This window comes from Sinocyclocheilus anshuiensis, unplaced genomic scaffold (genome assembly GCF_001515605.1).
Source record: "Sinocyclocheilus anshuiensis isolate Anshui unplaced genomic scaffold, SAMN03320099.WGS_v1.1 scaffold380, whole genome shotgun sequence".
Classification (NCBI taxonomy): domain Eukaryota; kingdom Metazoa; phylum Chordata; class Actinopteri; order Cypriniformes; family Cyprinidae; genus Sinocyclocheilus; species Sinocyclocheilus anshuiensis.
Window position 1 is genome coordinate 931,416 of NW_015557081.1, and position 13,847 is coordinate 945,262.

The 13,847-nt window shown below is 36.3% G+C and overlaps 3 protein-coding genes across 3 annotated transcripts in view; all 3 read left to right on the forward strand.

Moving 5' to 3' along the window:
* Positions 1-1,567, forward strand: part of LOC107676908 (collagen alpha-1(VII) chain-like) — a 61,178-nt gene extending 59,611 nt beyond the window's left edge. The window contains exons 106-107 of the mRNA XM_016471645.1: positions 1,209-1,409; positions 1,479-1,567. Of these exons, the coding sequence (XP_016327131.1) occupies positions 1,209-1,409; positions 1,479-1,567 (290 nt within the window). The remainder of the gene's footprint in view (positions 1-1,208; positions 1,410-1,478) is intronic.
* Positions 1,568-4,615: 3,048 nt separating this feature from the next.
* Positions 4,616-5,811, forward strand: LOC107676913 (urocortin-3-like). Its single transcript, XM_016471651.1, has 2 exons — positions 4,616-4,795; positions 5,309-5,811. Exon 2 carries the CDS (start codon positions 5,318-5,320, stop codon positions 5,759-5,761), a length of 444 nt encoding a protein of 147 aa, XP_016327137.1. The 5' UTR covers positions 4,616-4,795; positions 5,309-5,317; the 3' UTR covers positions 5,762-5,811.
* Positions 5,812-7,543: 1,732 nt separating this feature from the next.
* LOC107676915 (coatomer subunit gamma-2) overlaps positions 7,544-13,847 on the forward strand; it is a 10,643-nt gene continuing 4,339 nt past the window's right edge. Inside the window, exons 1-15 of the mRNA XM_016471656.1 lie at positions 7,544-7,573; positions 7,777-7,865; positions 8,634-8,686; positions 8,768-8,848; positions 8,948-9,019; positions 9,783-9,862; positions 10,043-10,118; positions 10,262-10,354; positions 10,529-10,615; positions 10,695-10,852; positions 10,977-11,110; positions 11,200-11,267; positions 11,470-11,658; positions 11,819-11,914; positions 12,087-12,330. Of these exons, the coding sequence (XP_016327142.1) occupies positions 7,829-7,865; positions 8,634-8,686; positions 8,768-8,848; positions 8,948-9,019; positions 9,783-9,862; positions 10,043-10,118; positions 10,262-10,354; positions 10,529-10,615; positions 10,695-10,852; positions 10,977-11,110; positions 11,200-11,267; positions 11,470-11,658; positions 11,819-11,914; positions 12,087-12,330 (1,468 nt within the window). The 5' untranslated portion in view covers positions 7,544-7,573; positions 7,777-7,828. The remainder of the gene's footprint in view (positions 7,574-7,776; positions 7,866-8,633; positions 8,687-8,767; positions 8,849-8,947; positions 9,020-9,782; positions 9,863-10,042; positions 10,119-10,261; positions 10,355-10,528; positions 10,616-10,694; positions 10,853-10,976; positions 11,111-11,199; positions 11,268-11,469; positions 11,659-11,818; positions 11,915-12,086; positions 12,331-13,847) is intronic.

Below are 13,847 nucleotides of genomic sequence, written 5' to 3' on the forward strand. Positions count from 1 at the left end.
TTTCTTGAGCAGCAAATCAGCATATTAGATTGATTTCTGAAGGATCATATGACACTGAAGACTGGAGTAAAGATGTTGAAAATTCAGCTTTGCATCACAGGAATAAATCACATTATTCGAATAGAAAATACCTATTTTAAATTGAAGTAGTTGAGCATAAGTGACATTTAATACACACATACATATATGTGTGTGTGTGTGTGTGTGTGTGTGCTGTCAAACAATTAATCTCGATCCAAAATAAGTTTTGTTTACATAATATATGTGTGTGTGTACTGTGTATATTTATGTATATATAAATGCACACATGTATATATATATATTTTGGAAATATTTACATGTATTTACATATACATGTATATATTTATATTCATATAATTTATATTATATATATAAATATATTTAATATATACACAACGTTTTCCCTCTGAATTTAAGTTTTCTTATCCCACTGACAGATGTTTTTAAGAATAAACTTTATCAAAACTTCATTTTGATTTTTTTTTTTTTTTTTTTTTCAGAAAATAAGACCTAATATTTAAGTAATTTTGCTTCTGAAGTAAATGTATCTTGATTAGAGAATGTTTAGATATTTGTACTGGAAACGAGACAAAAACACTGAATAACAAAATCATTTTCGGCAGTGCATACAGTCTTACTGATCTGACTGTTAGCTAAACAATGTCAAGATATACAACAATACAACCCACTGAATAGATTGTTTGTCTGTTCATGTTCAATTAAATATGGCTTCTACCTCCATAAAGAACTATTCAGTTGTGCACTGTACTGCAGTCCATTGAAGTGAAATTATGACTGAATAACAGCGCTTCATTAACACGTACGTGGGTGGTTAGAAGTGTGTTTTTTTGTGTATTTGTGTGAGTTTGTGTCTATCAGTATTTGTGTTTGGAGGCCCCTGTTGTGAAGGCCTCAGGACCCCATGGGTTCCACCATCTGTTGTGTTTTTATGGTCTCTCTTACCGAAGAAAACCTGTGAAGAACTCCATGTTCGGAAGTCATTCATGAATACGAAAACTAAATTGACAAAAAATTTGACTTTTTAAAATAATTTTATTGAAGTAATGACTTCTCTGGTTTAAAAAAAAAATCTAATAATTGAATTACTGTCCATTTGAATTAAATTAAATGACTTGATGTTAGCCTAATGACGTTTGCCTAAAGCATGGTCATATTTCTAACTAAAGGAAAGGAAATACTCCTGATGGTGAACACCAATGATCCAGATGAAGAGAGTATCCTAAGGGAAGAGAGAAGAACAGATTCTGCCTCTCCGTTCTTGCTCACCCACCCCAAAGTGTGGGATGAAGAGTCAGAGGACGAGACCACTACAGTTCATCCTGCTGTTTCAGAGTCTGAGCCAACATTAGTATATGGCAACGTTACAAGTAGGTATATTCCTGCTTTGAACCAATATGTTATAACATGGTTTCTCTCTTATGATATCATCCCTATAGTTTGTCCTCGGGCCTGGAAGGGTTTGGATGGGGAAACTGTAGTTTTATATCAGTTTTATGTTCATATGAACTTCTGCTGGGTCTTATGAACATTAGTCCTGATCTGGCATCTTTATAAGTTCAGTCATGCATAAACACCATTCAGTTTTTCTTTCCCTGATGGAAAACAGGAAATCATACGCAAAAGTCATACGCAAAGGTTCTGCATGGTCTACTTCTCTGTGTTATTTTAAGCAACTGAGTCACACTTCAAAAAAAGAAAAATCTGTTAGTTTTTTTTAGCACCAACCATAAAGTAGTTGCTCATAGGAGCGTGATGTTAATTTCAACGATGAAAATAAGAACAAAGACATAGTACATGTTATCTAGTTGGCTACATTATTATATGATGTCCACTTCGGATGGAGGAAAAATAATTAATGAATAGACTTTTCAGGCAATCATATCCTAGCAACACTGGTTCTCATCATCAATTAAGTACGTCATAAAATAAATAAAGGAAAAAGAATAAAGAATGTAATAAAGAAAAAGAAAACCACTGATGACTGATAATGTTTCCATTACACAAACAATTGATCTTTATTATACAACAGTTAGTTCTGGACTTTTTTTTTTTTTATCTGTCTGTGTTTGCATGGTGCAGACAGTCAGTTAGTTGATTAGTAGTGAGAATTTTTAGAGGCTCTTTCTCAATGATACATTGTTATGCCATACAGTAGGTGGTGACAACTGGCCGAGTCACTGAATCATTAATTCAACCAATTCATTCAAAAACAATGATTCGTTTAGGATATAATGCCTCTACTGTGTCTGTGTGTTGCTTGGAGATCTGCAAAGGTTAATCAGGCGTCTTCTTCTTATTTAATAAAATCATGTCAACTAAAATCAGTATTTCATGTCCGTTTATTTAATTTATTCAGTAAATAGTTATGTAATATCAGAAAAATATACCATCATTAAGAAATAAACCCCATCTGGATGACTTCTAGATGTTATCCTGTAACACATGTGATTATGTTTGTGCAATGACTCTGCATATTGATGTACTTGGTGTTAAAGGAATAGATCACTCCAAAATAAAAATTTGCTGAAAATGTACCCACCCTCAGGCCATCTAATATGTAGATGACTTTGTTTCTTCTTCAGAAAAGATTTGGAGAAATTTAGCATTACATGACTTGTTCACAAATGAATCTTCTGCAGTGAATGGGTGCCGTCAGAATGGGAGCCAAACAGCTGATAAAAACATCACAATAATTCACAAGTAATCCACTTGCATTTTACTTCTACAGTACTACACATTGTTGCACTGTTGTAGTTATTTCTTACAAATATGCCATGTTTTATTTAAAAAAAAATAGTTTGATGCTTATAAACCAAGGTCATGATTCTAAGAGTAAATGCACTATTAATATAACCGAATATGTGTTTATAACCTGTCCACCATGAGGTTTATCATTTTGCACTAATGGTTCTGTTTGTAAAATGTTCTTAATCTGACTGTTTTTGTGAGACAAATAAAACAATGAAATGAATATATTTTTGAATGAGCTTTATAGTTCCTTGTGGGTTGGTGGGTGTGTGCGTGAGAACATTTTCACATCGTGACCTCTGATTTTGGACCGTGTTCTCTGAGCTTGGCCCTGTGGTGTGTATAAATGCTGCCATATTGGCTTTTCTTCAGAAATGTTTGTCGAGTCGTGTCTGGACGGTGTCTCCTGGGGGCAGGCGGAGAAGGTGTGTGTGTGTGTGTGTGTGTGTGTATTTGAAGCAAATAGACTAGCTGCATTTGTGGGTGGCTTATTTGTGCACATTTGTGAATGTATGCGTTTCCTTCCTCATTATTTTTACCCCTCCATATCTTCCCGTCCTAACAGCTTTGACATTCACTCAGTTCTGTCTTATATAATCCCCCAACCAAGCTGCTCCCCTGTTGCATCCCGAGGTTTCTCGCTCTTTACATATGTCCCAGCAGCAGGGGGCCCGTGTAGCAGGCCGTAGTCCAATTTCAAGACTGTGGTATACAAGTCAGAAGACAGGACGCCCTTTACAGTGTGTCTAAGGGGATCCCTGAGTGAACCTTATTGTGTACACTACATATGCTCTTTACACCTGCTTTAAAATGTAGCCTGTAGTTTTAAAGGTTTCATGAGCTTCCTTTAACATCATGTGGAATAAATATATTATCGTCCAGCCCAATGCACAATGTTTACAATGTATAAAGGTGATAGTTAATGAAGTCTCCAAACTTCTGAGCCCTTAATAGCAAAGCAGTCAATCATTAAAGGGAAGTGGAAAGAAAACTCATTAAACTTACAAGCATGAACTGCAAAGCAATTAACTCACAGGGAGGTCTAAAAAGGAACACAAACATTAGATATGGTCAATGACCCTGAAAACTGGGAAAACAATAAAACAGACCCTTATAAATGGCTTAATACAGATGCAATGTAAATAAAGTGCTGCGCTGTCCATGGTACTGAATGCCTTTGGATGAATCAGTACAACTTGCCTGCCAAATTATAAAACCATATTTTAACAGTTGTATTTATTTTATTTTAACAATTTTATTTGACATTTTGGCTTCACTTTTGACAGAAAGGCTATTTACAGTCTATGAATCCAACACAATCTCACAGCAAGCTGATATTTGGCAGTGGCACTAAGCCAAATTGGTGGATAATTTGTAAGAATTCATAACAAATACCCCATTCATTAATTTTCCTATGATCTGCTTTGCTTATGCCACACCGACTGTCAGGTTTAGGGGTAGAGCTTAACGAAAAATCGCACTCTTTCATACAAATTCACACGAAAACTTGCCACCTCACAAAACAGTTAAGTTTTTTCGTGAGATCGAGTTGGTTAATCTACAGCTAATAGGCTACAATAATCAGATTAAATTTACAACTCAAATAAATCATTTCATATAATAACAGGCTGGCTTCAAATATTAAGCTCAAAGTAGACTATATGGTGGCGGTTAATGCGCCTTGGGTGCACGAGCCCATCAATCACCGCCTCATTTTACTGGGAGGATCCCGATAAATGACGTTATTGCTGGCGTACCACTGCAGCGTAATTGGGCTTATACTAAATGAATGCACATCCAATAGACAAACAGTCCAAGAGGATATTATGAGCAGCCAGGGAAATATTTCCCCTAAATTACTCTTATGATTCAATGCGACATTAAGTTGACACTGAGTTGTTGACTTGCTTGCCTTTTTAATAACACTTTGGATTCACGATCCAAAAGTTCTGGTTGACCTAACAGTGCTTCACTTCAGAAGACTCTCCTAATTCAAACAGTGCAGGTAAGGACTTTTGCATTAGATTCAAGGGAATCATTTACTGGAAAATAGCAATTGTGACAATTACCCAGAGGTTGATTCAAATCTGTGACTTTATTCATGGAACACAAGAATATTAGAGGCTGATAGCTTCTGTCACCATTGCATTATGTAGGCTAAAGTGAATTGCGACAGGCTAACACCACATTTTGTTGCACAAAAGAAAAAAAACTTAGTAGAGATTTGGAACAACTTGAGAGTTAGTCCAAAATGACAATTTTAACTTTTAGTTGAACATTGTTGCACAAAAGAAAAAAAACTTAGTAGAGATTTGGAACAACATGAGAGTTAGTCCAAAATGACAATTTTAACTTTTAGTTGAACATTTACTTCGTATTATAGGTGCATAGGACAGTTTTTATACAAACGTTCTTACAAAAAGTATTAATAAAGTTATCATTACGCAGAAAATACGAATCTAAAAGCCTTATTAAAGTACTTGCCTTGTATGTATTCTCATGCGCCTCCGTTCAACAGGGCAAAACGATGTGGCTCGCGCGGATCCTCCTCGCTCTGGCACTTCTTTGCGCACCGGTTTCCAGCCTCTGCTTACCAACGTACGACCCCGTGTCCAACTTTCTTTGCAACAATGGAGTGTTCTCTGAGACGAATGATGACGGGCAACCAGCAAATTCCCTGCTGGACAGTCTAAAACTCCTGTACAAATCAGCGCACTCGCTTTCCTCCGAGGAGCCACGCGAAAGGAGGACAATACCCGCGTCCAAATACAGATACTTGAGCCAGACGCAGCTCAGGAGTAAACTGTACCGTAATAGTGCGAAGAGCGACCGACGCAGCCAGGTCACTCTATCCCTCGATGTCCCCACCAACATTATGAACATCCTCTTCAACATTGCCAAAGCCAAGAACCTGCGCGCAAAGGCGGACGACAACGCGCGCTTGCTGGCGCAGATTGGAAAGAGAAAATGAATTCCAATTTATGTCACTAATTTGACTTTAACAGATATTTTTTTGTTACCAACTGAGGCATGTTATCTCTAATTTAATAGTGTAATAAAATATTTTTTTCAGTTGCATAACAAGCAATACTGAAAATTAATGGAACGTATTAACAGGTGATATTTGGGTTTTGATTTATTACCCACTAAACGCATACTGGTTTGGTCTTGGTAGGGGCTTCTCATGTTTGTCAGATTTAATGCTGTTTTACATTAAATTATTTAAAATTGGCTCATTACCATAGTGAGACTCATGGCCATTGAAAACAAAAGTGTTTGGTTAATTTCTAAACTCAAGCTTTAAAGAGCCATAATGATTGGAGTATGTCTCGGAGGGAAGTAGCCTGCGACATATTTTTTTCCTTCCTCTCTCCCTTTTCATAAATACAATTTGTCTGTTCATCTCAGATGAAAGTTGACCTGATTAGTATTAAACATGTCTGCTCTATAAGATACACGACTGTAAAGCCGATCTGTAAAGTTCTTAAAACTCTGGGTTGATAAAACCGACAGTTGAATATTTTTGTACTGAAAATAATTATTTTATCGTTTAACCCTTGTATGGTGTTCGGGTCTGTGAGACCCGTTTTCACTTTTTATCAAAAGAAAAATGATACTATTAATTATTTTTTTCAAACTCAGACTCATTGGCCTTGGCTCATTTACTGTGAAGAACATATATCAGAACAAATTGTCAATGACCACTTACTGTACACCCCAAACCCCCCCCTACACATTTATATTACATACAGGATGTTCGGGTCCAGACCCGGGGGTAATAAAAGAGTGGACATTTTAGGTCCTGTGTACCTTTATTCTGTCCTCCTGTTGTCTGGACCTGCAATCAGTATGTGTGTGTGTGTGTGTGTGTGTGTGTGTGTGTGTGTGAATGTGATCTAACAAAGGTAAAGGGCAAATTTTGACCATATATGCTGTTTATATTGCTTGTAACTGGGATGAAGTAAACATCTGTGGAGTATTTTAACATATAATTTTTGATTGTGTTGAATTAAAAACCCAAAACTGCAGCGGGTCCACGAGACCAGAACAAAAATATGAACATCACACAACTGTTAATAAATAAATAAATGCAAACGAAGCGTCCATTTGAAGGTAATTATTTCGAGGGACAATTTAATTGTATTACGCATCTTAAGAGACATAAGAATCTACAGATATATAAACACATCACTCCTTTCACTTTTCACAACTACATTCTAGACAGACTAGTCAATGCAATAATTATAGAGAAGCACCATTGTTTATGCTGCTAGCAAATAGTTATGAATAATAAATATTTGATCACTTTTTTTCAGATAGAATCTACGTTTTGGTGAAGACTGAACAAAATTTGTAGGAGGGTTATACCGAATCATATAGGCTATGCTATGGCATCGAGACCCACTGTTCAACGTTTGGTCTCTCAGAACAAATATTAAAATAAATATTATAGCCTACCTATATAGATAATTCTAAATAATTTATTGTTATATTAGAAATACATTACAAATGCACATTATAATTCGCAAATACGTAGAATTTAAAAGTTGTAAATTAAATATATATGTAAATTCAATGTGTATATATATATATATATATATATATATATATATGGTATTTATTTATTTATTTTTCGTATGGAGCGTATAGGAACAAAAAATCAACATCATAAACATTCCGACTTTTAAGCACAGGCTTTTATTTTGAAGCATGATCCTGGTGGGCGCCATGTTCACCTCCGCCAGCTCACAGCATACGTCACACTAGTTGACGTGGAGGAAAGGAGCGTGAATGACTGTGATCATCTCATTTACTGCTCTCAAACATTCCGCAAAATGATCAAGAAATTTGACAAGAAGGACGAGGAGTCTGGTAAGATCAATATTAAGTACATGCAGACACGTTATAGAATCAGCAGTTTATAAATAACATTTCAGTGGCTTGCCAACCGCCATTAAATTTAAAAGAAGAAGAAGAAGAAGAAAGGAGCGTGAATGACTGTGATCATCTCGTTTACTGCTCTCAAACATTCCGCAAAATGATCAAGAAATTTGACAAAAAGGACGAGGAGTCTGGTAAGATCAATATTAAGTACATGCAGACACGTTATAGAATCAGCAGTTTATAAATAACATTTCAGTGGCGAAATGTTGTCGGCTGTTTTGCAAAGGAAGAGCGTCTGCAGGCCACAGCACAACATCTGGAATTGGAATTGGAAATATAAGTTATTTAACACTTAAAATTAATGTGCATGTTCCAGTTTTATACTTAATTCTGTCTAAGAGCCACGGTTTAACCAGTAGTAACTGTGTGATTTTGCAGTATCCTGTAGTATGTTTATTTAATCTTTAGGAAGCTAATGTGCTAGCAGTTCCCTTTATTAATGTACAATACAAAGTTCAACAATGAAAATCCTATATTTGCTTCTTGGATATTCTGGATAAGCGTTGTATTTTAGACATTTAAAGGCAATTTCTGATTGAGGTTGATTAAATTTGGATAAATGACTGCAAAGGGGCTACGTAGATGCTATTCTCTTCTGTCATAACTTCACCTATAATGCACTTAATCTATAATCTTCCGACAGTTCAGATTGAGAAGATCTAACTCTTTGGTTTTAATTTACTTTGCATATAGGATTTACATTTCATATGTGTGACTACTATTGCTGTTTTGAAGTGAAATCAGACGAAAAGTCACATTAAGATGCTATTTGTCCTTTTATAACTTATTCTATGTGCACTTTTCTAAAAGAAATGGCATCTTATGATTGTATATATTGTATTTGAATGAAGACAAGACATAGCTTTATATGATTGACAGCTTTATTTTGATGTTTTTAGGAAGTGGCTCAAACCCCTTTCAGCATCTGGAGAAGAGTGCTGTACTACAGGAGGTGAGTTTGATACATCCGAATCTTAAAATTAGGTAAATGTCTGTTTAGTACTGTATATTACATTGCATGTTTGTTTCAAAGGCTCGGATTTTCAACGAGACACCCATCAATCCGAGAAGATGTCTGCATATCCTCACGAAGATCATCTACCTGCTCAACCAGGTGCATTATTATATGTTATTTAGACAGCAGTTTTCTACCACAGTTTCTCTTTTTTGCTCTCTATGGACTGATCCATCATTAACCTCTTTTATTATTCAGGGTGAGCACTTTGGAACCACAGAGGCCACTGAAGCTTTCTTTGCCATGACAAGACTGTTCCAGTCTAATGATGTAAGAAACTCTACAGCCATATTAACTGTTTTTTTTTTTTTTATGACAAAACCTATATCTAGAGATGGTATGGCCAATGGATGCATATTGCATAATGTGTAATATAATATAATTAATGACAGCAACAAAATTATACACAATAATTTTCACACATAATTTGCCAAAGCATGCAGTAATTGGACAATACAAATCTGGCTGATATATCTGTCTTTATTACTTCCAGGGTTATTGTTAAAAATAATAATAATCCAGAGTTTCTCTTAAATAATTATTTATTTGGAATGAAACTGAAATGAAATGAAATATACAATTTTACATATTTAAAAATATTCTATATATATTATAATGAAAATTAAAACTGTTGCCTTGGCAACAAACTGAAATAACTAAGTCGAAGGACTATAATTACTAACTGGAGGGGATAAAACTGAAAAAATAATAAATTAACCATAGTTACAAAAATAAATAAATAATGACAATAACACATAAGAAAATTACTTATTAAAATAAAATGGATGAAATATACAAGGAAATGAACAAATCAAAGCTAATTCAAAATATTAATAGAAACTGTAATGGTAAGTAACAATAAATAATATGAGAATAACACTAATCACTACTTACTATTTTAGTTATTCAATTGACAATGAATACTTTAATGCAAATAATGTGTGTTTCCCACTATTAGCTGAAGTTTTGAATTTAAATTCAGAATAAGATGTATTTATATGTAATAATTTCTAATTTTTGCCTCTTGTTTTAGCAAACCCTGAGAAGAATGTGCTACCTGACTATAAAGGAGATGGCCAACATCTCAGAGGATGTGATCATTGTTACAAGCAGGTGAGCAGTTCATGTTGCCATAGCAGTGTATTTCTTATTTGCCGAGATATTTACAACAATATACCTTTTCTAATATGTAAAGTATAAAAACATGTTGTTTGATGAGGAATGGAAATCTTTGCACACGCTGCCAATATTACCTTATGAAGAACGCTGATTAATGTTTTGTTTGTGTCTCAGCTTGACAAAAGACATGACTGGTAAAGATGATGTTTACAGAGGACCGGCAATCAGAGCTCTCTGCAGGATCACTGATGTGAGTCTCAACTGTTTGCAAACTCATTTATCTCTGTGTATAGGAGACTTAATTTGCTAGCAGTGAGAAACAAACTATATATAAACTGATGGGACTGATATAAATGATCCTTCCAACTGTGCTTCATCCATCTCGTCCATCAGACCACCATGCTGCAGGCGATTGAACGATACATGAAACAGGCCATCGTGGACAAAGTGCCCAGCGTCTCCAGCTCTGCTCTGGTCTCCTCACTGGTAAGATCACAACCTAGTGTTATTTTTGTAATATATATATATACATCTCCACCCCCATCTGTTATTATTAATTAAAACTAGTCAGTTTACCACTTAACTGTTTATTACACTGATTCCCACCCCTAACGTTATGGTTCTGAATAATGTAGCTGTGTTTGTGTATTTGTTCTTCAGCACATGGTGAAGATGAGCTTTGATGTGGTAAAACGCTGGGTCAATGAAGCTCAGGAGGCGGCTTCAAGTGACAACATCATGGTGCAGGTTAGTGAGATGTTTGCAACCATTGTCTTATGAGTTGGTGGTCTGTCCGTCTCTAATAAAATGGGATCTCTCTCCACAGTACCATGCTCTGGGTCTTCTGTACCACCTGAGGAAGAATGACCGTCTGGCTGTGACTAAGATGCTTAACAAATTCACCAAATCTGGCCTCAAATCCCCATTTGCTTACTGCATGATGATTCGCATTGCCAGTAAGCTGCTGGAGGAGACAGAAGGAGGGTACGTGTGTTGGACATCAGCTTTTCCGGGTTAATCAATGTTATGCAGTTGCGTATAATGTAAACTTACCTAGTTAAAATTAAAATAAATATTAAAATATATTAATATACATGTGGTTTAACAGGCACGATAGCCCGCTGTTTGACTTCATTGAGAGCTGCTTGAGGAATAAACATGAGATGGTAGTTTATGAAGCAGCCTCCGCCATTGTCCACATGCCCAATTGTACCGCTCGTGAGCTGGCTCCTGCTGTGTCTGGTTAGTGTTTCTTCTTTGCTTTCTTATCAACACACAATAGAGTACACTAGATGTTAAAATGAATTTTGCCTTTCTTTCTCTTTCCATAGTTCTCCAGCTGTTTTGCAGCTCTCCCAAAGCAGCCCTGCGTTATGCAGCTGTACGGACCCTTAATAAGGTTGGTTTGAATAGGATTTCTTTTGTAACTAGTTGCAGTATCACCAGCTACCACATGGAGACACCAAAAAACACATTTTTAGGTTTAAAGTCATGCTTTCAACAAATAGTGCAAAAACTACATTCTAAAAGGGGTGAAACATTAAAATTCTGAAGAGGTGATATAACCACAAAAAAATATTTTTTTTCCCTTGTTCACACAGGTGGCAATGAAGCACCCGTCAGCGGTGACCGCATGCAACCTGGACCTGGAGAACCTGATCACTGACTCCAACCGCAGCATCGCCACCCTGGCCATCACCACCCTGCTGAAGACCGGCAGCGAGAGCAGCGTGGACCGCCTCATGAAGCAGATCTCTTCCTTCGTCTCTGAGATCTCAGACGAGTTCAAGGTGACTTCATGACCCAGACAGTGAATTTCAACAAAATTAGACAACAATCGCATGCTTCAGATGCATATTCAATCATGTTTCAGGAGTTAGATTAGTTTTGCCTGTGATCATTTTCCTGTAAACTGTGTTTTCATAACCAAATGGTGTGTTTATTTTCCAGGTGGTTGTGGTCCAGGCCATCAGTGCCCTGTGCCAGAAGTATCCCAGAAAGCACAGCGTGATGATGAACTTCCTTTCAAACATGTTGAGAGATGATGTAAGTTCATTCAAGGACATTCTCTGTTGTTACACTAAACCACACAACCGGATTTGATACCCTTAACAACTGGTTTACTTCTGATCTGTATTTGAATTTTTATCGCCAAAAATAGCTGAAAAAGCATTGACTTTTTCTATTAGACATGTTTCATTTTTTTTCTCTTTTGTAGGGTGGCTTTGAGTACAAGAGAGCCATTGTGGATTGTATCATCAGTATCATAGAGGAAAACCCAGAGAGTAAGGAAACAGGCTTGGCCCACCTGTGTGAGTTTATCGAGGATTGCGAGCACACCGTACTTGCCACTAAAATCCTCCACCTGCTGGGGAAAGAGGGCCCACGTACCCCCACCCCCTCCAAATACATCCGTTTCATCTTCAACCGTGTGGTGCTGGAGAGCGAGGCGGTGCGGGCAGGTGAGTAATCTTGCGTGATCACCTAGGTCCTAGGTCACCTAGGGGTGTGCGATATATATCGTCTGCGATAATATCTTAATTGTTGTTTTAACGATGTGTGATTAAGACATTATCGAGTATTTTGCAAAAACCTTTCAAAACACCCCTACAGAGTGCACGCATATATTACGTGAAGTCTAGACTAGTGCGCGTACGCATTTAGAGTGTGTTCTTTCACTACATGATTCAGTCTATTACAATACATTTAGAATGATCACAAATTCAAAACACAGGGACAGAAAATGTATATATTATTTATATCATTTCATATAGTTAATCAATATCAAACAAAGAGTTAATTGAGAGACATATTGGACACCATATTTCCTGTTTTTGTGCTATTTCGATGACAAAAATAATTCCAAACAGCCACAGCTGTTTTGCGTCTCTGAGCAACATGGCGGTGTTTCGTTCCTGAATGAATCAAACGGTTAAATGACTTGGTTCAATCGCAATGACTCGCTTATTAACAGTGACTTTCTGCCCCCTACTGGCGGTTTTAATTCCACATTCAAAGTATCTTTTATTATTAAAATAATTTCGAACGTTTTATGTTTAATACAGCAAAACATCATTTATGCATTTGTAATTGCAGGTTAAATGCATTCATGTTCTGCACTAAACAGTAGTGTGTAAATGCTGTAAAAATCAGTTTAAACTTATTGGAAAAGATAGATTTCTACCAGTGTGACTGTGAACTGACCACCACACCAGGGCCGTGCACAGACCTTTTGAGGGGCATGTGCTGAAACTGAAAAAGGGAACCCCCCCCACAAAATATTTTATTTGTGAACTTATGTTCAGCTATTCTTTTTAATAGTTAACTTTTAACTATTTTTGAATTATTCGGTTCATCAGTCATCAAAGCTCAGTAAATATTGGTCACAGACACAGAAATTTACTTTCAATTTCAACAAGCTGATTTACTCACTAAAAACTCCCACAGATCATGTTTTCAGACCATTTCAAGTCTTATTTTGACGTAATAAAGTGGTTACATCTAAGTGTGTGAGTTGTTTACTTACTTTTTTAAATGAGTCTTCCCATTAATGCCATTATATTGTTCATTCAGACTGATTCGCAAACGTAGAACGCACATGAACACAATAGGCGGGATTTATCGCATGAACCAATCACAGCCGAACATAACCAGTCATATCCAATCATATCGTGATGGAGGAAAATCCCCCATTCATTACATAAATTATGAGCATTTATAGACATAGTGTTTCTTGCATAAAGAAAACGCTGTACTTATTCAAACAACAAGATCTTTATTTACCCTTGCAGACCTAGTTCAGCTGCTGTGGAACTTCAGTTCATTCAGTCAAGATAGAGGGGGTGGAGTTATGAGGCTTACTGACAGTTTGAGCGGATCCAACAAGATTTAGTCACAAGCTCTTTTTAATACCTTTCATTAGCTAAATATTTGTAAAGCAGACAGACAGATGTAAAGGGTGACCAATATCATTGATTTA

What these genes read in the sequence shown, in the direction of transcription:
- LOC107676913 (XM_016471651.1), top strand. Translation starts at nt 5,318, where the DNA reads ATGTGGCTCGCGCGGATCCTCCTCGCTCTGGCACTTCTTTGCGCACCG.